The sequence below is a fragment of the Corvus hawaiiensis genome, chromosome 20 (assembly GCF_020740725.1).
Source record: "Corvus hawaiiensis isolate bCorHaw1 chromosome 20, bCorHaw1.pri.cur, whole genome shotgun sequence".
NCBI lineage: Eukaryota > Metazoa > Chordata > Aves > Passeriformes > Corvidae > Corvus > Corvus hawaiiensis.
Window position 1 is genome coordinate 7,851,116 of NC_063232.1, and position 21,868 is coordinate 7,872,983.

General features: G+C 45.1%; 1 protein-coding gene across 14 annotated transcripts in view; it reads left to right on the top strand.

Annotated features, from left to right (window-relative positions):
• Nucleotides 1-21,868, top strand: part of CLIP2 (CAP-Gly domain containing linker protein 2) — a 99,174-nt gene that overhangs the window by 72,824 nt on the left and 4,482 nt on the right. For 13 of the 14 annotated variants that reach the window (XM_048324232.1, XM_048324241.1, XM_048324231.1 and 10 more), the window contains 11 exons: nucleotides 310-507; nucleotides 2,264-2,367; nucleotides 3,880-3,940; nucleotides 8,306-8,410; nucleotides 9,942-10,886; nucleotides 13,384-13,441; nucleotides 14,811-14,894; nucleotides 15,302-15,458; nucleotides 15,955-16,114; nucleotides 17,005-17,190; nucleotides 21,701-21,763. In XM_048324232.1, the coding sequence (XP_048180189.1) occupies nucleotides 310-507; nucleotides 2,264-2,367; nucleotides 3,880-3,940; nucleotides 8,306-8,410; nucleotides 9,942-10,886; nucleotides 13,384-13,441; nucleotides 14,811-14,894; nucleotides 15,302-15,458; nucleotides 15,955-16,114; nucleotides 17,005-17,190; nucleotides 21,701-21,763 (2,121 nt within the window). The remainder of the gene's footprint in view (nucleotides 1-309; nucleotides 508-2,263; nucleotides 2,368-3,879; nucleotides 3,941-8,305; nucleotides 8,411-9,941; nucleotides 10,887-13,383; nucleotides 13,442-14,810; nucleotides 14,895-15,301; nucleotides 15,459-15,954; nucleotides 16,115-17,004; nucleotides 17,191-21,700; nucleotides 21,764-21,868) is intronic. The other variant, XM_048324246.1, reaches the window with a different exon arrangement.

The following is a 21,868-nucleotide window of genomic DNA, read 5'->3' on the forward strand; positions in this document are numbered from 1 at the left end:
AATGAATTATATTTAAGAAGGTAGATGATACAATACATGATAATTTTTCCTGACCCAGTTCCCACCCCATGTTCTGTCCTTTGGGAAATGGTGCTTTCATTGCAGTGCAGAAGAGCAATTGAGCTTGTGAGCATTGTCCAGATGTTTCTCAGACTTAACCTCCCCTGTAGGGCCTAGAGCTGGAACTGCAGCTCTGTTCAGCTGAATAAATGTTTAGGTGAGCAGCATTCCAGATTTAACAGGGGACTTCAGCTATTCTAGACTGGAAAGGACACAGCTTTACCCCATCTCTTTTAACTCTTTTCCCAGCTGACAGAGACCTCTTCTCGATATGCCCGGAAAATCTCTGGCACCACAGCTCTCCAGGAGGCACTGAAGGAGAAGCAGCAGCACATTGAACAGCTGCTGGCAGAGCGTGACCTGGAGCGGGCAGAGGTTGCCAAAGCCACCAGCCACATCTGTGAGGTGGAGAAGGAGATTGCCATCATGAAGGCCCAACACGAGCAGGTAGGAGGTGATAAGGCTTTTTATCACTAGCTGTCAAGTATCTGAATATTTGATATCCCCTGAAAGTGTCAGATCATAAAGTTACCCCGTGTGTGAAACTTGGGTTCTGAATTTCTGCCTTTTATGTGGTGAGTTAAGCTGAGGTGTTACAGTGGGGATTCTGTAACACGATGTATCAAACAAGGAGGCCCGTGGGAAAGAAATCTATATGGACCGATTCTTGATAGCTGTTTCAGAGATGTTTATTTCTCCAGCTGCATGGCTGAGGATCTGCTGAGGAACTGTTCAATCACGGGACCAGAGGGTCCTTGCCCTGTGCAGGGGAACACAAAACAACCCATGGGGAACGAGGCTGACCAGGGGCAGGGAAACCCCCGTGCCTCCCCCCAGGGCCCCTCTCCCAGGACCACATGGCGGGGAGAGAGGGACCCCGACACTGAGGCTCTTTCTCCACTCTCCCAATGTCACATGTGCTGTCTCTGCCCCGAGCCAGGAGCAGGAAAATAGCTGTGCCAGATAAGAGGCAATGGATAGTTTGTGTCTGGTGGATCAATACATTTCAGTGCTGAAATGCAAGTGGAAGGCAAATTTGTTCCCCTCAGCCATTGAATCTAGCTGTGACTGTGACTGCATTGCAGTGATTTTGTGGTGCTGAGAACACCAGCTCAGTTCATATGCCACTGCTTTCCCACCAGAGAGGATGTTTTTATCACGTTAATGAAGTCAGGAAATCTGGAAGGAAAACAGGCTGATCATATTAGGTTGGTGTGTGTTTGTTTGTTTTTTGCACAAGCATTTGTACAGAGGATATTTTATGTATTCAAATGCTTAAAGAGAGATGTGTTTGTGCTATTTGTCAGTATGTGGTTCTTCAATGTCTTCTTATCTTTAATACAGCTGCACAGAGTGTGCAGGTGGAAAATGTTAACAAGGTGGAAAATGGCCGTGAATTCTAACTTCCAAGGCCTTTTAAGGTCCAAATTACCCAATTATGGAATGTAAAGTAATTTGGTTTTACTTATAATCCAATAACTAACTATTCATGATCTGCACTGTGGGTTTTTTGACCCAATGTCAGAACACCCAGATTTGTGAAGAAGAAGGAGAAAAGAAGAAGAAATCCACACCTCCATATTGTTACACATATATATATTATTATATCCCAGAAACCTAAATTCTCTAAACCCGGGGTTCCAACATGCTCTTGTTCTAAATTCCTTGCTCATGCTTATAAACCCGAGTGAGCTACCTGGGAACAGGGATGGCACTGTACATTTATGTGGTAGGTCACACCTGCCTGTCAGAAGTGCAGGAGAAGTTGGGAAATCAACTGCAAGCTGACTTTCTTCTTGTGTATCGTGTTTTCCAGTAATTATCAGTAACAAATGAATTAACAGAAGTCTGAAATGTCTCTCTTGCTTCATGTCAGGGGCTGAATTGCACTGATAACCTCTGACCAGATTTTCAGAACTTTTCAGGCTTCAAGTTCTTAACTCTAATCAGAGCTGGGTTCTTCAAAAGGTTCAGGTCAGAGAGGCACTGAAGCATGGATCTCTTACAGCTGCTGGAGACTGAGCAGTTTTTGTTGTCTCCATCCCTACATCCTGTGCTCTTTGGAAAATGTGCTCTTACCACAGCATCCTCTGAAACAGATCATCAAAACTTTCTGTTCCCTAGTTCTGACCCTTTCTTAAACAGCTTTGTACTACTTCAGAAATGGCTAGCTTTTGTGTCTCAGGCTTATTTTTTGTTCCAGTATGTCACAGAGGCAGAAGGAAACCTCCAGCGAGCACGAGCCTTGGTGGATGGGATGCAGAAGGAGAAGACTGAGCTGTTGAACCAGCTGGAAGAGGAGAAGAGGTAAAGCAGGAGTGGATGGGTGTGAGGGAGGTGAAGTCATGTGTGGCAGTGATAAAGCCTTCAGGTGGCTTTGGCTTAAGGATACAGTATGAAATAAGATTTGGATCATAAACAGGCATGTGCACGTTGGGCCATCACAGACCCTCCTGTACAACCTGGATTTGCTAAAGACCCCTTCTTCCCCTCCATTTGTGATGGGCTGATCTTGAGGATGTTTTTTGTGAGGAAGGGAAGCCAAACTGGAGTACAACCTCACTGTAGTGTGATTCACCATCTCCCCATATCGCAGAGGCCCCCATCCATGCATATATCATGGTGCATACTTTTCCTCTCTAGGTAAGAGTGAAGATCTGCATGTCATTCTTGGAGTCCAGTTGCTCCATGTATATAATTAAGCTCTTCAGTGGGAATAGGAAAACATTTCTATGTATTAAATAACTGAAAACAGTGTTGATTTCAATTGACTGATGCCCCTCTGAGGATGAAATGTTTTTCATGCATAAGTCTCCCCCTACTCCTGGTAGGCAGCTGACTTTCCCAGCTCCAGGAGGCCCTTTAACCCAAGACAGCTGAGTTTTCCCCTAAATATCAACAGATACCTCCCTCCTCTAAATAGAGGAGGTTTAGACAAGGAAACTTGTTTATGGAGTTCGTTATGTACACTCACAGCTATTTTTATCTCTAACAGAATCAGAGTCCTTACATCTGCCTACCAACTAAACATCCTCAGCCTTTTTTTTTTTATCAGTAAAGAGGAAAAGAGGGCTGAGTCTAACAGAAAATTGGATTATTGTCTACTGTTACTGGCTTCTCTCTTCCAAAAGAGAAGAGTTTCCTCGGCATGTCTGTGTTAATGTGTGTGAATTTATGTGCATTTATGCATGACTGGCCTGTACAATCTGTGGGGAAGGCACTTCTGCCAGGGTAGCTCACAGTCTCCACGTTGTGGAAACACTAAACACTGCCCACTCTCTGCCAAGGAGGCAGAGGATCCAATTCCCTTGGAATATTTTGTATGGACCCTGTGCATTTGGCACAGGAATTGCCCGGTGCTCGGCTGCAGGATAATAAGGTTTAAACAAACCAGTGAAACCTGGTTGTGGTTCGCTTGTTTTCAGGATCCTGGTGTCAGAGAGGATGTACCTTGCAAAAAGGCCATGTTTGTGTGTGGAAAGCTGCTTATAACTGTCCTGCTCAGTGGGTCTTGCTGCTCAGTTTCTGCTGAGCTGTTTGTATCCAAAGGTGGTCTGTATTCTTCTCCTCTCAGAATTTGATTTTGCAGGCCATGACATGATTTTTTAATATTGGGTGAGTGGTTTTAGAACACAAAAAGCTTACCAGTAGTTTTTGGGCAGCTTTTCCATTTGTTGGGAATGATCTCTCCATTGATGGTGTTGCAGTAATCCATAAAACTTGATTAATAGTGAAAAGGTTTATACACAATGGCTGCTTAGACAGAGGGTGCTGAGATGAGTGTTCCTGATTGTTCTTTGTGTCCCTTTCCTTCCCCAGGAAAGTGGAGGACTTGCAGTTCCGTGTGGAGGAAGAATCCATTACAAAAGGGGATCTGGAGGTAATTCCTTATGATCTTGCCAAAATGTGGGGTCCAAAGTTACATGTGGGGCCTCACTTAAGTAACTTCTGCCATCTTTTGCTCCCCTCTAACAATACTTTATTGATGGCTTTGGACCTGCTGCAAACACCATGGTGTAAACTGTGAGGATTGTTCTTTGGTGTGGTGCCCAATGACTATTCACACTTGGAGCTGCCTGGAGTTAATCTGTCACTCTGAATTGCCAAGCCATATTAAAATCTGTATCTGAGTGTGTTGGAACATATGTTTTTCCACTCTAGAAATGAATTGATGGTTCAATTCCTGTCCCTGCAGTGTCCTGCTCTTAGCAGCGAATGGGCACACGCAGTCTCCTGGTTGGATGCTATTTGATTCCAGCCAAAATGCTGTGTATCCTGAGGTATCCTCATGTGGAATTCACTGCCCATGAGTGTGGGTTTGACGCAAGAATTGACACCCTGTCACTGGGAAGGGCTGTTCCTCAGAGTGATGCTGTTGCAGTGAGCATTGTGCAAACTGGAAGTGATGTTGGGAGCTTGCCCTTGAGTGGGAGGCTTTTTCAGGGTGAAAAAAGGAAAAGAAAATCTTTTTGTGAAAGCAAGGCTCTGTTCTCCACATGTAAATCAAGGGAGGTTTCCTTCTCTTCAGCCGGAGTGCCAGGTTAGGAACAGCCAGAAATCTCAAGGGCCCTGCTCCTGTGCTTCACTGTCACTCATAGCAATAAAAGCCCAGGAAAATGGGAAAACTAGGAAATGGATACGTTGCTGTGGCTGTGATCCTGTTGGCATAAACCTCTCCTCTTCATCCAGAAGCTGAAGGAGATGTTTGACAGGGTGTAAATTAGCAGTGCACTGATAGCAGACCTTTGCTGAAGCACAGCAAGTGCAGTTTCTGCCTATTGTGTGGGTGCAAAATTAGATTTCTGTTCATCCCTGAGCTGACAGCTTTCCCCCAGTGCCTTAGAGAAGGGTGGTTGATCCGTCCATCATTCCCTTTGAGAGTAGTGAATTGTACTTTTGTAAGCTCCAAGTTTTTAAGCCTGGCTGTGTAATGATGACAGTGGGACCAGGGTTGGCCAGATAGTATATTTGGATTTTTTTTTTTTTTTTAAAGCCACCATGCTTAGCAAGATCATAAGCTGCTGTGGATAAGGGCTCCCATTCTCAGTTTGGGACTTGCAGTCTTAGATTTAATTTTCCTTTGGGCTGGGAAGGAATTGTTTTGCAATGGGGATGTGGCTAAGCTTTCAGCAGACCGTTATGGTCCTGTCCTCGCTTCCATGCTTGTCTGTACAAAAGAACAAATAATTTAGGAGAGCTTGATTTCCTCTCATCCAGGGAACTGGCATGCTCTCCATGAGTCCAGCATCAGTACCAGCACAGGCATTGGCAGAGGGCTTGGCTGTGGCCAGTTTTTACATCCTGTCTGCCTAATTTGCATGCTCAGACTAAACAATTGACCCACTGGAATTAATTCTCACCTTCCTGCTTTTTTGTGGAGATAGTTAAGCTTTCCAGAAGCAAGTCATTAACTTAGAGAAAAAAAAACCTCTGAAACCTTTTATTGAAAATCAGGAGGAGAAGTGCTCCTTCATGTTGCAGTGTGTTTCCTGGGAAATGGTTGTTCTTGATATTCGTTGTGTAAAATCACAATGAAGTCATCCAGTGGCTGCAAGCACAGCCCTTGGCATCCCTCTCTAGAGCTGAACTAGCCAAAAGCAAAGTCCAGTGACAGTTGTCTGCTTTCCTCTGGTCTTGTCAGTCTTCTTACACCAGCAGATCTTCCAAGTATTCAGAGGGGAGTGTTTACTGTGACTTAACAGCCAGTAACAGAAATTATGACAATGGTAAGAACGGGTTCTCTGCTGTGTGGTCCATGGCTCTGGGGTTTCTGCTGAAGGCTTGGCTAAATGCCCTGATGTTTGTCCCAATAGCATGTATGTTCTGAACAAATCTAGGGCTCTTGGGTGTAGAGCATGGCAGGCAGCATCCTTGGAAGCAATTTGACCAAAGAAATCCATGTGTTGGTGGCCTGAAGATACAGATCAAGGTTTTGGACCTCTGATAGAGGGACTGTGGTTTTAGCCTTGCTAATAATGTAGTTATTAATTCAACCCACTTTTGATCCTGGTTGGCAGCTGATGCTGTAGTGCTTTGGAAGATGAAAAACAAATGCAGGAAAAGCTTTCAAGAGCTTTGAAAGATGAAAACCAAATTTAGGAAAAGCTTTCAGGAACGGCTTTTTGTGGTGGAAGACCATGGTTTACGGGAAATACCAACTTCAAGGAACTCTCTCATGCTCATCTCCTGGATCCTGCAGCATGCCTTGAATGTCAGTGGGAAGTCAGTTTATAATTAATGAACAGTAATTTAAGACAAATAGCTAGAAGTAAATCTGAAATTCCTGTCTGAGCTTCCTCAAAGTGCAGGAAAACTTTGGATTTGAGACTCTGACTCATACTGGCTAGTACTAGCAAACCAATTTACATAAAATAATACAGGATTTGATGGGAATCTAAGATTTAAGGACTGTAAAACAGTTAATCTAATTTTTTCCATGGTTTTTGGTTTCTTTGTTGTTGTTTTTTTTCCCTCTATTTTCATATATTTTTCCAGAGTAGGAAAATAGCAGGATTAATAGATACTGATCAAGAATATCAGGTGGGACTGAGAGCTTGACTGGGCACTTGTGTTAACCTCAGGAGTCTGGAGAGCATCTCTTTGAGAAGTCCAGAGATGAGTTTTGTAACAGGTCAGCATCTTCAGGTAGAAAATATCTGATGTGCTGCCACCAGTTAATTAATTGGTATCAAAGGAATATTTATTCCTGTAAGTAAAATCAAGCCTGGAGCTCCATCTTGAGATATGGATCTTTGGACTTTATAGGAAGCAGAATTAGTTTTATTTAATTAATTAAATGCCTTTTTTTTTTTTTTTTTTTAAGGATGCAATCAGCCAACTTTTGCACTTAAGTTATATAATTTGGGATTTTGATAATATTTGGGCTCTTGAATCCACGTGTTTTTGCCCCCCTCCTTCAGGGGTCCAACAAGGCACATAAAATACAGAGCCATCTGAATATAACTGGCAGTTATGTCACCATCTATGAATACATGTACAGTGATATTTTGCAAGCATAAAATGTGGATTTTTTTTAACTTCAGTTTCTATCATTTGTACACAACTAGCCAAGCCTTGCTTTATTGTAGGGAAGGGCAGAAAATCCTGAAAACTGGCTCAAATAGAAAGAGGGGGGGAAGCAAATAATTATATGGGAAATGAAGGGCAAAAAATGGTTCTGAGCAGGTTTGTTTGCTTTTTGCTAGATTAAGTTTTTTATTTGGTAGATTAATTAAGTTTAATTCAAAGGAAAATGTGGGGTTTGTAAGCTAAAAAAATGTGAAGGCCAGAGTGTGCATGCACTTTCCTCTCTTCTTTTATTTATAGCGAATTTTACATGATACTACAGTGGTGATTGTGGAGTGCTGAGCTTTGCCACCAAGTGCAGCTTTGTGGTACTTCAGCTTTAAAAGTGAAGGGCACTAAAGGAATGCCCAGAGCCAGTGCTCCTGGATTTGGGTAGATCATGTGAACTTCTTGTGCTTAGTTGAGTTATTTGTCAGAAAAAACCCCTTGAAAACAAGCCACCGACCAACCAACCAAAAATCCCAAAACCAACCAACCAAAAAAGTTCTGTTTTCTTGTGCCAAAATTAGTAGACTCTTACTGTACAAAAATCAATTTGAAATTCATGTCAGGCCTATTCAAACCCAAAGCACTGATTTATAGAGCAGTTTGGTATCTCAGTTCCCTGACTGCTTCACTGCCGTGTATTTTTGGTTTTACAACATGTCATGTACAGTCTGACCTGCTTTTTCTTCCCCACTTAGTGTAGGATTCACACTGTCTCCAGAGCAAAAAGAGGATGGAAACTTCCAACTCTTTTCACTCTACCTTGTGATTCTTCTTGAGGAAAGATGTGGAGAATCATTGCAATGTCTTTGCATTCTCTTTGTGTACAAGGGCCTTGTACTGGTGGGAGCTTTGCTTTTTAGGAAGTGTCTTCAGCTAATGCAGGAAAACACTGATGCAGGTTTCTAATGCAGAAGGATATTTTCCCATCACAGATTCAATTTTCTTCTGAAGAACCACTACGAGTACCATGTAAAATCCCGTAGGGACCATTTTCTGTTTGGTTGGATTTTTCCTCCTTGTTTGGATCTTTATTCTCTTCCTGTTGTGAACTGCCTTTCCTTGTCTTGTACGCTGGAGATGATGTTGCAGCCTTCTCTTTCCCTCTTTCTCTCTTTCCCTCCCTTCCCCTACTCCCATCTCCACTGTTCTTTTTTCCCCTCTGTGTGACCAGACTCAGACGCAGTTGGAGCATGCCCGAATACGGGAGCTCGAGCAGAGCCTGCTGTTTGAGAAGGCACAGGCTGAAAAACTCCTCAGAGAATTAGAGGACACCAGGGTAATGGACCCCCACTTGCCCTGCCTGCAGACAGTGCTTGCCCTGCCTTGGTGCTCATGATGCCTTGCTTTGGGTTTCTTTCTTTTGGTTTTTGTGGGGTTGATTGATTTTGGCTTGAACTTAAGCTTCCCTGATTTTTTTTTTTTTTAATTTTTATTTGCTCTCTTTCCCAGAAATAGTGGTACAATGTGATTTCTAGCTTTGCTTCTCGTGTGGGGAACTTGTTTCTCAGATTGAGTTTGCTTCTCTGCCCCATGCCACCATCTGACACATGAGCTCGTCACAATTCATTTTTCAGTTAGCATATCCCAGCAATATCCACACCCTGCAGAATTCATTCTGCTTGAGGCCCCCCCCACCCCAGGCTGTAAGAGGAAATAACATTGCAATCAACATTTCAGTCTCCCCTGCCAGTTGTGGGAGCTGCCATCTGAAGTGGAAGGTCCTGGTGAATGCAGGTGGGCCCACTCTGATTCTTGGCTCTGCCTGCAGCAGGACAGGTTGCCCGGAGGAATCCTAAAGGCAGGCCAGATGTGGAAAGGGCTTTTTCATGCTGGTGTGGTGTGGGAAGCAGCAAATTTGTTGCAGTGAGCAGCAATGGGTTTGAGAGCTGTAGAAAACACAAATGTGAGGGTCTCTAAAAAGTGTGGATGATTTGAAGCCCCCTGTGCCCATCTAAAATAATGACCACCAGCCTCCTGGGCTGATGGCTGCTGGGGAAATGGCGATTGAAATGGAGTGGAATTGATCTCTTGGGGTTTGGCTCAGTTTCCTTCTTTCTGTTGCCTTTTTCTAATACTTCATCCTCTTCTCCATCCATAGCTTCAGCACCCTGAACTCCCTGTGACTTGCAGGGAGTTCAGCCCTGCCAGGTTACATTCAGATTACAAAACATGGATCTATAGCCCTTAAGCTCAATGTGCACCATGGCCAGATTTATTGTCTTGCATCCTCTAGCCTCCTTTGTTATTTTGACTTTGCTAATAAACTCTAACAAGTACTCACGTGTAAAAATCCCTTTTCCTTTTTACACCAGGGTAAACAAATTCCATTACAGAAGAGAGGTCTGCAGGCTGAGGATTGCTGAGCAATAAAGGAAACATGATATGCTTAATGCTGGTTTTGATGCTTGTGAAATTCCTGCATGTGCAGTCACATCTCCTCTGTGCATCATCTGGCAAGATGCCTGATGTGGAAACATAATGCCCTTCCAGGACATTATTTTTCATAAACCACTGTTGCTCCCTAGTGAATTTCAAGGGTTATTTCCAAGATGTTTTTCTGTGGAAAGCAAGAGATTTGTATTAGGAAAAATAAATTGCAATTGGCACAGACATAACCGTGAGTTGTCGGTGCTGCTTACCCTGGTGCAAAACTGTGCTCAGGTTGGAAGGTACCGGGTGTTCTTTACCTCGTTATTTGAACTTTGACTAACGTACTTTGGATTGACTTCCACTGGAGCACGCTTACTAAAGGGGAAGGATGCAGCGAGGAGAGGTGCGCTGACTTTGTGTTCTCTGTTGTGTTGCAGTTAACCACAGTGGCCGAGAAGTCCAGAATCCTGCAGCTGGAGGAGGAGCTGAGCCTCAGGCGCAGCGAGGTGGATGAGCTCCGGCAGTGCCTCCGGAGCTCCCACCAGGCAGAGACCCCTGAGCATAACCTGGGCTTGCAGTCGGAGGCTCTTCGGCTGCGGGATCAGCTGCTGTCTGCCAACAAGGAGCATCAGAAGGAAAGCAGCCAGCTGAAGGAGAAGTACGAAAAGACACTAAAGAAGTACCAGCAGGAGATGGAGAAGCTGAAATCTGTCAATGAGAAGTACTCACAGGAGATTGTTGACCTAAAGCATAAGGTTCAGCAAGCCACTAACGAGAACATGGGGCTCATGGACAACTGGAAGTCCAAGTTGGACACGTTAGCTTCTGACCACCAGAAGTCTCTGGAGGACCTGAAAGCCACACTCAACTCAGGCCCTGACACCCAGCACAAGGAGATCGTGGAGCTGAAGGCAGTGGTGGAGAGTATAAAGTTGGAGCACCAGCTTGAGTTGGAGAACCTGAAAGCAAAGCACGACATTGAGACAGCTGTCCATATAAAGGAGAAAGAGAGTCTCAAACTGAAGCTGCAGGAGGCTTTGGATGAAGTGGAAAAAAGCAACAGCAACTGGAAAATGCAAATGGAAACCAAAAGCAGTCAGCACCTTCTTGAACTCCAAGATGTGAAGGACAAGTGTCGAGATGCTGAGCTGAGGGTGCATGAACTGGAGAAACTTCATGGTGAATACACAGATCAGACACAAGCAATAGCTTTCTTGAAAGAGCAGATATCTTTGGCTGAAAAGAAGATGTTGGACTATGAAACATTACAGAAAACAGAAGCCCACAGCAAACAGGAGATCCAAAGACTGCAGGAAAAAGTGCTTGTCTTAGAGAACAAGCTGCAGTCCATGGAGGCCCTGCATCCTTCTCAGCATGCAAATGTATGACTTTGGGGTCATTTGGCTTGTTTATTATCACTGTTGGTAACCCCTCAGCCGCTGCCTTGTGCAGTTTTCTGAGGCCTCAAATATCTGGATGTCTTTTCCTTCCACTGACAGGGCTCTTTCTGCACTGCATCTCCATGCTGAAGGTGTCTTTCTACTCTAGAAAGCCAGTACAGTGGGACAACTAGGAAAAAAGAGCAAGTGGGGCCACATCTGAGCTTGGAGGCTGCTGTGGCAGCAAAGTAGGGCTGTCGTGGTTTGCCAGGGTGGGCTCTCATTCTGAGCAAGCAGTGTTCTGAGCTGGAAAAACCATCATTCCTACAATACAGTTGTGTTTCTCCAAGGAGCTGCAGCAGTCTTGGTGTGCTGTTGGCCAAGACTCTTTAGGGGTGGTAGGAGGATAGGGTGGAAAAAGATTTAACCTTGCTCAGTGCTTGGAGCAGGGTTTGAGAGGTGCAGTGAGTGGCTGAACTGTGGGATGGGGTGGGAGTGTGCCAGCAGCAGGACAGGGGCTTCACAGCACATATGGGAGACAGGGAAATGCTGATGTTGAGGATTATAGGGGAAAAGCTGCCAGCAAGGGTCAGAATGGCACCAGGCTGGGGAAATAAAATGCCTGATTAAATATGAGACCAGGGAAGGCTGAAATAATAGCAGTAATATGAATTTATTGTGGCCTTTGTGTCTCCTTAAGTCGTCCTTTTTTTTTTTTTTTTTTTGGACTATTTGCCACAGGATGGATCATCCCACTTTTGTGCATGGCACAGGGAATTGTGGCTGGTTCTGCACTGTAGTGAGAGGGGAGATTGCTACTCATGGCTCTGGGCTGAGCCCCTATTTGTGTTTGGATTTTGCATGAGAAATGAGGAAAAACCCAATTTACATCCTGTGGGGATGCAGAAAATTAAAATAAGCTGTAAAAAGCGTACATTTTAAGAATACTCTGTTGAAATTTCACTGGTGATGTAGTTTCTGTTCCAGACAGAGGTGCCAATGAATTCAATGCTTGTGTTTAATTTCCCAACGTGAACAGCCCCACTGAAACCAGTTGTACCTCCAGGCAGCAAAGTCAAGCCCATGAATTCCATGTTGTCTAAGTCAGAAGTTCACACCTTGGAAACAGGCACACTGAGGACAATAGAGGCAAAGGCCAAGGAGGAATCTCCAGCATTAATAGTGTGTGAAGGGTTGCTCTAGCATGTTTCATCTAGTAAGGACAGTTGGGAACAATAAGTACAGCCAGGACCCTGGGAAAAGGGGGTTGTTACTACAACATGTAACACATTATTGTCAATATTCAAACAGGAATGAATGGAAAAGAAGAAACTGGAGGCTTGTTCCAGAGCCCTTTAGATAAATAGAAGGGCTCTGGGGGATATTGATACTGGTTTAGAACCGGGGAAGTCTTGAAGTAATTATTTCAACTATGTGTCAATTAAAACCAGGAGAATATGGGAAGAAATGCATGGTTGAAAGCCTTCAAGTATCATGGGGCAAGTTCTATCTTAAATTGTCTTAGTTAATTTAAAGTGACTGTGGTATTCACTGTCCAAGTATTTTAAACAAGCAAAGGTGTCTTGTGACAGTCTTTCCTAGACCTTCAAGTGAGAACCACAACTGTGCTTCCCTGGAGTAGTCAAATAGTTTTTTCCATACCAAAAGTATGTCAGGAAACATATTTCTCCTCTGGGGGTGCTCGTGCTTCTGTTTGACTCGTCCCACAGCCCAGACTTTAGGGAACTGACCTTGGGGCTCTTGGCTGTGGTGGCCACAGCAACTGCTGGGTCTGGTGCTGAGGTTCCAACAAAGGCTGCTGGATGGGAAGAGGCATGAAGGGCTCAGTTGTAGCCTCTGCACGGAAAGCTTGGCATTGAAAGCTCTGCAGTCTCTGGCTTTTCGTTGCAATATAGAAAAGAGGGTGGGGGGAAAAAAGCAGAATCCCCTGTATGGACCTGGCATTTGCCTGTTATTATTTTTATGAATGCATTAGTTCTCTAATAAATTATTATTTTATCAAGGTTTTTATAACTTTGGGCACAGCTAGCTTCTACAGAAGTTGAGGAACTTGTTGACTGGTAGGTCTCAAGTTGCATGCTGGAGAGCATTTGCAGTTGGATATTTGCTGTGATTGACCAGAGATGCCTGGTCCGAGGGACAGCAGCTCTTCCGTCCCTCTGCACAAATTCTGAATGTGCAGAGCTGGAATCAGAACTTGTGGGGAAAAACCTGAGCTCTGTTCCCTCCTGGGTGAATCCTGCTGTTGTGCTCAACTGCAGGTTGTGTGTGGGCGCTCTGGTCAGCCTCAGTAGTACCCAGCGGGACAAGTGGCTCCTCAAAAAAAGCCTTTATTTCCCTCTTGGGAAGGATGTGAAACATCTTAACTTGGACACTGGATACTTTTTGCTTTGGATGGGGCTTTGTGGTTGTTAACTTTGCTTTGAATCTTTGGGTAAAGGATTGGTTTATTATTTATCATATTTTACATTTATTCCAGATGATTGAGACTAATGATATTTCAGAAGAGAAGATAAAGATGAAGCAGACTATGGAAGGTATGAAGCTCCTATTTTTACTTGGAACACCCTGTTCTAGTGACTTGTATGCTTTCTCTTCCTCTAACTTTCTGCTCTTGCAGGGATGGCTGCATGGAAGGGGTTTAGGAAGTCGTTTCATCTGTCAAAATTTGCTGGATGACATTTGTTGTCTGGCTTTGTTTTTTCCCTCTAATCAAGCTGAGCATATGCAGGGATGGATGTTTTTACCTGTATTAGACATTCTCCAAACAGATGGTGCAGGTTGCAGACAGACCTGTGGAAATTGATGCATTTCCATCCCATCACTGATTTTTACAGCAGGTAAAATTCAGACATTAAATATTATTTGTTCACAGGAGAGGAGTGATAATGGTAGATATTAATGTGACTGACTTCAAATAATGATAGTTACTTTTTATTAAGTTTACTATAAATTAAATCCATCCTTTTAACAAAAGGTGAAACTTATGCACTCAGAAAACTTTGTACAAAGTGTATTTCAGCTTGAGCTACACTCAGCCCCTTCATAGAGGGTGAGCTGTAACACTGAGTCTGAGCAATAGCAGAGCTGGATTCAGAGATGTTTTGTCCTATTTCTGTTGCCCTCAGTGCAAGCCAGGCATTGTCCATAAGCCTCATCTGTCTTTGCAGGTATGGGATTATGTAGAACACATTCATATTACATCCCATCCCTGGAAGTGTCCAAGGCCAGGCTGGGCAGGGCTTGGAGCAGCCTGGTCTAGTGGAAGGTGTCCCTGCCCAAAGCAGGGTGGGTGGAACAAGATGATCTTTAAGTTCCTTTCCAAACCAAACTACTCTATGTTCCAACACCAAATTGTTTGCTGACTGACAGGTAATTCCTGGCTAGTGACAGTAGAGCTTAACTAGATCCAGCAGCCACTGCTCTGAATGGCCACTCAGTCTGTGTGTACATTGTTTCCACACTGAATAAACCCCAGAAAGATGTGCTGAAAACAACCAGGTCAGATCTGAGCCACAAAAGCATCAGACTTCAGATCTATAGCTCTGAGCATGGAAATACATCAGTTCCAGAAAACATGTTTTTGAAGCAGTCTCTGTCTTCCACTGTAGGAGGTGATGCAAAGAAATGTGCTAAAAGCTCCTTTTGGTTTTTTTAAAATGTTTTATTCCCTTTTCCCCCTCCTCCTTTGTGGTTGCTTTCTTAACCCTGTCTGATACAACTTCCCAGTGTGTATCCCACCTCCAAGTGTGGTGAAATGCAGTATCTCCAGCTGCTTCTCTGCCAAGAGGAGTGTACCACCGTGGTGCCTGGTGCACCCTGACCCATGCTGTGCACCTGACACCTTCCCAATTTGCACAAAGCATTTTCCAACCCTCTAATCTTTGTCTTTTCATTCCCTCACAGACCTCCAAGACAAGCTGAGTAAAAGAGACAAAGAGGTGTCATCCCTGGTGACCCAGACTGAAACTCTAAGGGCCCAAGTAAGTGGTAAGTTTCCCTAATCCAGTGTTGGTGGGAATGAAATGTTTCCCTGCTTGTCCTATGCACTGGTGTTGAACAAGAGCCCAGAGCTGAAATAGGCTGATGTAAAACATGATGTTGCTATTTTTTTAATAGATATTGCTGATAAAAATTAATTCAGGAATTGAACACAAACTGCAGAAGATATTTGTGTCCTGTGAGGGAGGGTTTGGGCTTGTTTATGTGTTAAGCTGATGAGGCAGAAGTCAGTGGAGCTGGGTGTGTTGTTTCCAAGATCTCCCCTTAACTACAGCCAGACCAAGAACTAATTAGGTCTGTGCTTTTAGGAGTAGGGATTGGGAAAAGGCAAAAAGCAGGAATATAAGTAAAGGACTAAGTGAACTTTCTTCCCCTGAATCCTCTGCTTCTCATAGCTTTGGAAAATAAATGCAAAACAGCAGAAAAGAAGGCTGATTCGGTGTTCAAAGAAAAGAAGAGGTTGGAAGGGGAACTGGAAGCCTTGACCAAGAAAACACATGATGCCTCAGGGCAACTGGTCCTGATTAGCCAGGAGCTGCTCAAGAAGGAAAGGTCGGTGTGCAGGTCTGGAGGACAGAGCTGGAGACACAGGGGCTCTTTGTATATTCATGTTCCTTCTGGGTGCTGTAATCAACCACCAGAAGAAATGTAGAGTTGCATTGTTGAAATCCAGCCCACAGCTTTCCCGTTCTTTAGAGACGCTGCTGTGTGAGTTTGGTTAGAATTACAGGCTGTGAATTCTCAAAATGCACTGTCCCTTCGCTGCTTGCCAGGAGCAGCAAGACAGCTCAGTACCCGTGTAGATGCTGAATGAAGTAATCTACAAGCCAGCCAAGCTGGCTGCTGCCCTGCTCCCAAGCAGTGCCTTGTGCAGGTCCCAATCTCAGAGCTGGCAAAGTGCAACAAGGAAAGAGTGGTGGGAGTTGGGTCAGATTTGCTCGCTGGCCTTTCTTTGGATCTGTAGCAAAGGTGGGAGGGAGCACAGCAGGACTCCAGTGGTGGTGTGGGCTCTGGGAACGTCTTCATCTCTTCCTGCTGCTGCTTCCAGGAGCCTGAACGAGCTGAGAGCGCTGTTACTGGAGGCAAACCGGCACTCGCCGGGGCCGGAGCGGGACCTCAGCCGGGAAGTGCACAAAGCTGAGTGGCGGCTGAAGGAACAGAAGCTCAAAGATGACATCAAGGGGCTGCGAGAGAAACTGGTTGTGCTGGTGAGGGCACTAAAACCCCTCCTGGGCATGGCCTGGAGGCTGCAGGGCTCTATACTGCTGAGGAGGGGGGGAGGGTCTGAGCCCTTCACTCTTGCTCCAGGTCTTTGTGTTTTCTTTTGTGCTGCTGAACATCTGATGGGAAGTCTCTTGACAGCGACTGAGCTGTGGCCTGGCTTAGCAGCATCTCATTAAGCAGCAAAGATGTCCATGTGTCATATAATCACAGAATGTCCCGAGTTGGAAGGGCCACAGGGATCATCAAGTCCAACTCCTGGCCCTGCACAGGACACCCAACAATCCCTGTGCTTGGCAGCGTTGTCCAAACGCTCCTGGAGCTCTGGCAGCCTTGGGGCCGTGCCCATTCCCTGGGGAGCCTGGGCAGTGCCCAGCACCCTCTGGAGGAAGAACCTTTTCCTGATACCCAACCTAAACTTCCCCTGACACAGCTCCAGCCATTCCCTAGGTCCTGTCCCTGGTCACAGAGAGCAGAGATTGCTATGTGCCTCTCTGCTTCCCGTCGAGAGGAAGTTGTAGACTGCTATGTCCTTCTCCAGTGTTTTTCTGTTCCCACAGGTTTTAGATCCATGGATAAATAGGGTTACAATTTATGGGAGAAACTGAAAGTCTTTCAGCTACCCTCCCGCGTTTTACACACACTCTGATCCAAGAATAAGCAGTGTCCTCTAATTCCCGTGTACTTCTGCGTCCTCCAGTGGTTGAAATGTGAATAATTGATTTGAACTGCTGGGAACAAACTGGTCACTTGATGCAAGCTGTGCTCTGCCCCATCTGCTGATGTAGTTCTAGGAGTTATGTGGATTTCTACCTTGAGTTTCTGCAGCTATTGGTTTTGATGTAAAATGCTCCTATTTTCCCTTTGCTGTCTTAAGGACAAGGAGAAGTCAGTAACAGACCAGCGGCGATACTCCCTGATTGACCCCTCTTCGGAGTCGGAAGTGATCCGGCTGCAGCACCGGCTCGTCAGCACGGAGGATGTGCTGCGCAACGCGCTGGAGCAGGGACACCAGATGGAGAAGCTTATGGAAGCAATGAGACTCTCCTCTGAGAAAACACAGGTAGAACATCAGCAAACAGGGTTGCTCAGCCCTCATCAATCCCCCGGAATCTTGCCCTATGTTCAGGGAGTGATACCATCAGCTGGGTCCTCTGATGCAACCTGCAACCTGACAAGGCCTTGTTCTGTCAGATGTAGCCTAATGCTATAAAATCCCTGCTAGTTGGTAATCACAGATCCCTTTGTGCTCCAGAGAATGGTTGCTAGACATGGGGTTTTGGGGAAGTTGCACTGTGAGTAACTGTTCTTTATGTGTACAGTATTGTCTGGCTGCATGTGTTCATAACATGGAAGTTGAGATTTTTCTGACATCCCTCTTCTTTGAGAGGTTTATCTGTGCAGTCCCTAAGAAGGAACTTTGCAGGTGACTCTGGGAAAATGTTTTCCATTTCTCTTACGAGCTCTCTTACCACCTTGGTGTCTGATGTGAGTTTGCTGATGGACTGTGAATGTTCCCACTCCAGTTTCTGTCTTCTCTCCCCAACTTCCTCTGATGTCCCTTTGTTTATTTTGACTAAAGAAAAGCTGCTTCTGTTGCCTTACATCCTTCTTTATGAAACTGAAGGGTGGAAATAGCTTGACTCTCAACATTTGGCTTTTCCATCTCGTACCTGTGGAGTCTCAGCCCTGACTGATTCCTCCTGCAAAGTGACCTGCCCCTTCTGCCAAGCTTTGTGCTTCATGTCCTTGTTCTGCTGTATTTTCTCTTGAGTCTGCAAATAGGCCGTGGCTTTTGGAGCTCAGATGCACCATTATTTCTCTTATACTTGCTCATTTAAATTCTCAGCTGAAAAATGTCTTTCTCTTGCAGTAATGAATTACAACTGGCATACAAGCAGACACCTTAGGGTAGTACAGAACAAGCCACTAGACACAGAATGGGCAGAGAGCTTTTTTTCACTGATGCAGGTGCAGATATGCTGTGTTAGGTAATCTGGGGGGTTTCAAGCCTTCTCCTCCCATGACAGTCTCTGTTGGATACACCAAACGCTGTTTGCATTGCAGTGGTACGGGCAGGGAAGTGGTCAGGAGGAGGGTGCAAGGTAAAAAACTGCAACCCTGAAAAATCTGCTGGCTCACTGAACATCTGTGTGTTGCAGACAAGTCTCTATATCCTGCAGTGCAGCATCTGCCAGCAGCAGGCAGGACAGCTGGAGTCAGGATGACATGTTTGTGGCAGTCCAGGATGTACCATAATCCCGTCAGTACCTCCAGAGTGACTTCTGCTGCAATTGCTATGTGTCAAATGCAAATGCATCATGACAGCCTCATCTCTTGGCAGCTACAGGAGGGGTGGGGAAAGTTATTCTCTACTTGCTTTAATACACAGTCTCTTGAGAAAGGGAAATCTTCCCTTTTGCATTCCCATCTCCAAAAGCTGTGCAGGTGGTAATTATTTCTTCCCCAGTTCTAGCAAATGACTAATCTTACCTGAAGGGAGTTGGAACTGACCTTATGAGGTCAGCTAAGTTTGATACATTCATGCTTAAGAAAATGTAGAGATATGACAGAATAGCATTATGTCTTCACCTACAATCCAAGGTGCAAAGAAGCAGAGGATTACTGTGGGAAGCCAGGTGTGCCGGTTTGGCCAAATTTAGAAATATATCCTCTGACAGAAGGCAAGTTACAACCAGCCCTCCCCCACCACGTTGGGGAAAAATTGAATTTTCCTCAAAGGAAAGTGAAAGAGATAAAAACGATTTATTTAACAAACATACAGGAAAAGAATAATAATGCTAAATAATAAAACCTCACACTGTGGAGAGAAAAACCTGGGAAAATTTCAGAGTCCTTCCGTAGATCTCTCTCTCCCCCTCCTTGGAGCTGGGACGGGGTGGTGGGCCCCCGTCCAGGGCCAAGGCCTCAGTGGAAATTCCTCCCGACGTATTCTGATGTTGAAACAGCCCAGCAGAGAAAAAGGGAAAAAAACGAAGTCCCAGGAAAACAAAAGTTCAACTCTCTGGAGGAAAAGGAGCTGAAAAACTGGCCAAAAGGTGGCTGGAAAGCAAGCAGGCTGCTTCCCCACCCTCGCTCTGCAGAAGCAGACAGGTTTTATCTCTGTGTCCTCGGAGCATGAAAACAAACTGCTTTTAAAAAGTACACTTTTCTCTCTCCCCTCTCAGGCTCAGTTTAAAGGCATAGAAAGGCACAAAATTAATTTCTGGGCAGTGGGGCAGTGATAGGGGATACAATGTCATAAAGTCACCCCAAGACATTCCACCCCTTATCCCATATCATTGGCTCAATGCCCAAACGAATATATTGTAATTCTACACACACACATCAATACATACATATACATATATACAGCTATGTACAAACAGTGACCCTCAGCAAGCAGTGCTATACAGGCATTCCACATTACAGGTGCGATTCTTGCATGTGTTGGGCCATGTACGGAGTCTGCATATACTCAGAGCTTCACTGCCATATCCTGCACGGTCTCATTCGCACCGTAGTCCGGTTTCATTATTGCTAAAGCAGAAGCGTATTCTTGTGGCCCAAGCCGTATGAGTTTTCACCACATGAATGGATTAACTCTGGCCCAGTCTGGGCTCCTCAATCCTGGGTCATCTGTGAAGACAATCTCTACCACCCCTAGTTCTCTCAGGCACTGGATCCCTTGTTCTATGGTCTTCCACGGGGTTTGCTGCATACAGAGATCATCTCCGCGCAGATATCTATCCCTCACACCATTCAAAACCCGTCTCCAGACACTGGCAGAGTCAGCCCCCCTTATCATCGCTTGGTCGATAGCTGGATCACGTGACAGGGATCCCAAATGCCTCACTTCAGCACCGTCCAGCATCACATCATCACCTGCCGCATCCCAAATACGGACCATCCAACTTATTATGGATTCATCGGACCGTTGGGTGCAATCCTTTCTTAGGCTGTGAAGGTCCTTTATGGACATGGACTCAGTAATGGTTTCTGTGCCTGAGTCAGTTGGTGATTTTGAGGTTCCTTCCCCTGCATCTTTTGAGGTCCCTTCCCCTGCATCATCCTCATCTTTCACTGGGCGATCAGTTTTGGTTGTGTGCTTTTTCCTCGTGACAGGAGCCACTGTCAGTGGCTTAGACTCTCCATCTGGTTTGGGCTTGCTGTCTGGTTTATCTGCAGCCTGAGTGACTGGGGTATCTGCAGGCTTTGCTGATTTATCTTCCTGCCTCTCTACCCTTACCTGCTGCAGTGTGTGATAGGCATATGCCAAAGCCCAACATATTGCAAGGAGCTTGTTCTCATTAGAATTGTCATTGTATTTCTCTTTCAGATATTTCCCCACCTCAGCTGGTTTCGGAACTTGTTCAGGGGGGAAATTGCAAACCATTGGGTCAGAGAATTTCTTCAGGGTTTGGCCTATATCCTCCCACTCCCCACACCACTCAGGATTTTCCACCTCTTGGTCAGGTGTCTCAGCAGTCACCCTGGAAATCTGAGCTCTCATTCTAGACAAGCTGCGAATCAATATAGAGGAAGATTACCAGATTAAATGCCAAGAGGATGGTGTCTTTAACATCCAGGGGAAACTGAACATTCTCAAAAGATAACCTATCAAATTTAAAGGGGAGGGAAATCCCGTCTCCTCCTCGTCTAACAATCTGGGTGCAGTTACTAATAAATTCCCAAAACAGGCTACCGAAACTAGGACTGGGGTTAGGATGGAGAAACCACTTATCATACACACTTTGAACAGCTGCCTGTACCTCTGTCAACTTCTTATAAATCATTATCACCGAGCACAGCAAAACAGAAATCCGAATTCATGTCTCTGCTCTGCAAAAATTCCTTATCAAGGATAAGATCAGAGCAAGTTGTGGATAGGCAAATAGGCCTAGGGACCAGCAAGGCACTAGTACCTTAAACAAGCCTACGGACCAGAAATACATGAATATATCAAAACAGAGAGACATGATGAACTCAACCAACATGGTGACTATTTTACCCCTGCACAGAATAAGTAAATTCAAACCAAAATATAATTAGCACAGGCTTTTCACTTTCCTTCGAACCACACATTGGGCGCCACTAAATTTGTGCCGGTTTGGCCAAATTTAGAAATACATCCTCTGAGAGAAGGCAGGTTACAACCAGCCCTCCCCTGGTTGCCAGGCTTGTCCTCAGAGATGGGAAATGGGGAATGGCAAATGTCCTTTACGTGCTGGATGTTCAGTGTGCTGTGCTTTGCAGCTAACACTGCCCTTGGCTGAGGGTTTGTTTTTTGGTATTTAAGCGTTGGGGTGAATAGTGGGTCTGTGACCATAAGGAGCTTGGGGGATGTTTGGTAGCTGGGAGGGATGCAATCTGGCATGTGGGGATTGAGCCAGGATGCAGAGGGCAGGAAGATTCTTGCCAGAAGTGGGGTGGGATTTTTGCATCCTCTGTTCCTTGTGTGGAGTGGGCAGCTAAGGAAGGACATGACAGTCTTGCCAGATTTCAGTGCTTGTAAGCAAAACCACCAGGATGTGTGCCTCTCTTCAGTAAGTGTTGTCTATTCTCCATTGCAGACTGTTGGAAATTCTGGGTCTGCTAACGGGATTCACCAGCAGGATAAATCCCACAAGCAAGAGGTAAGTTATGAGTAGAATGTTGTTTAGAACACTAACTGCTTTGTGTGGTTTCTTGCCTGCTGTGGTGGGGACAGCACTTGGATGGGGGTAGTTCTGCCAGCAAAG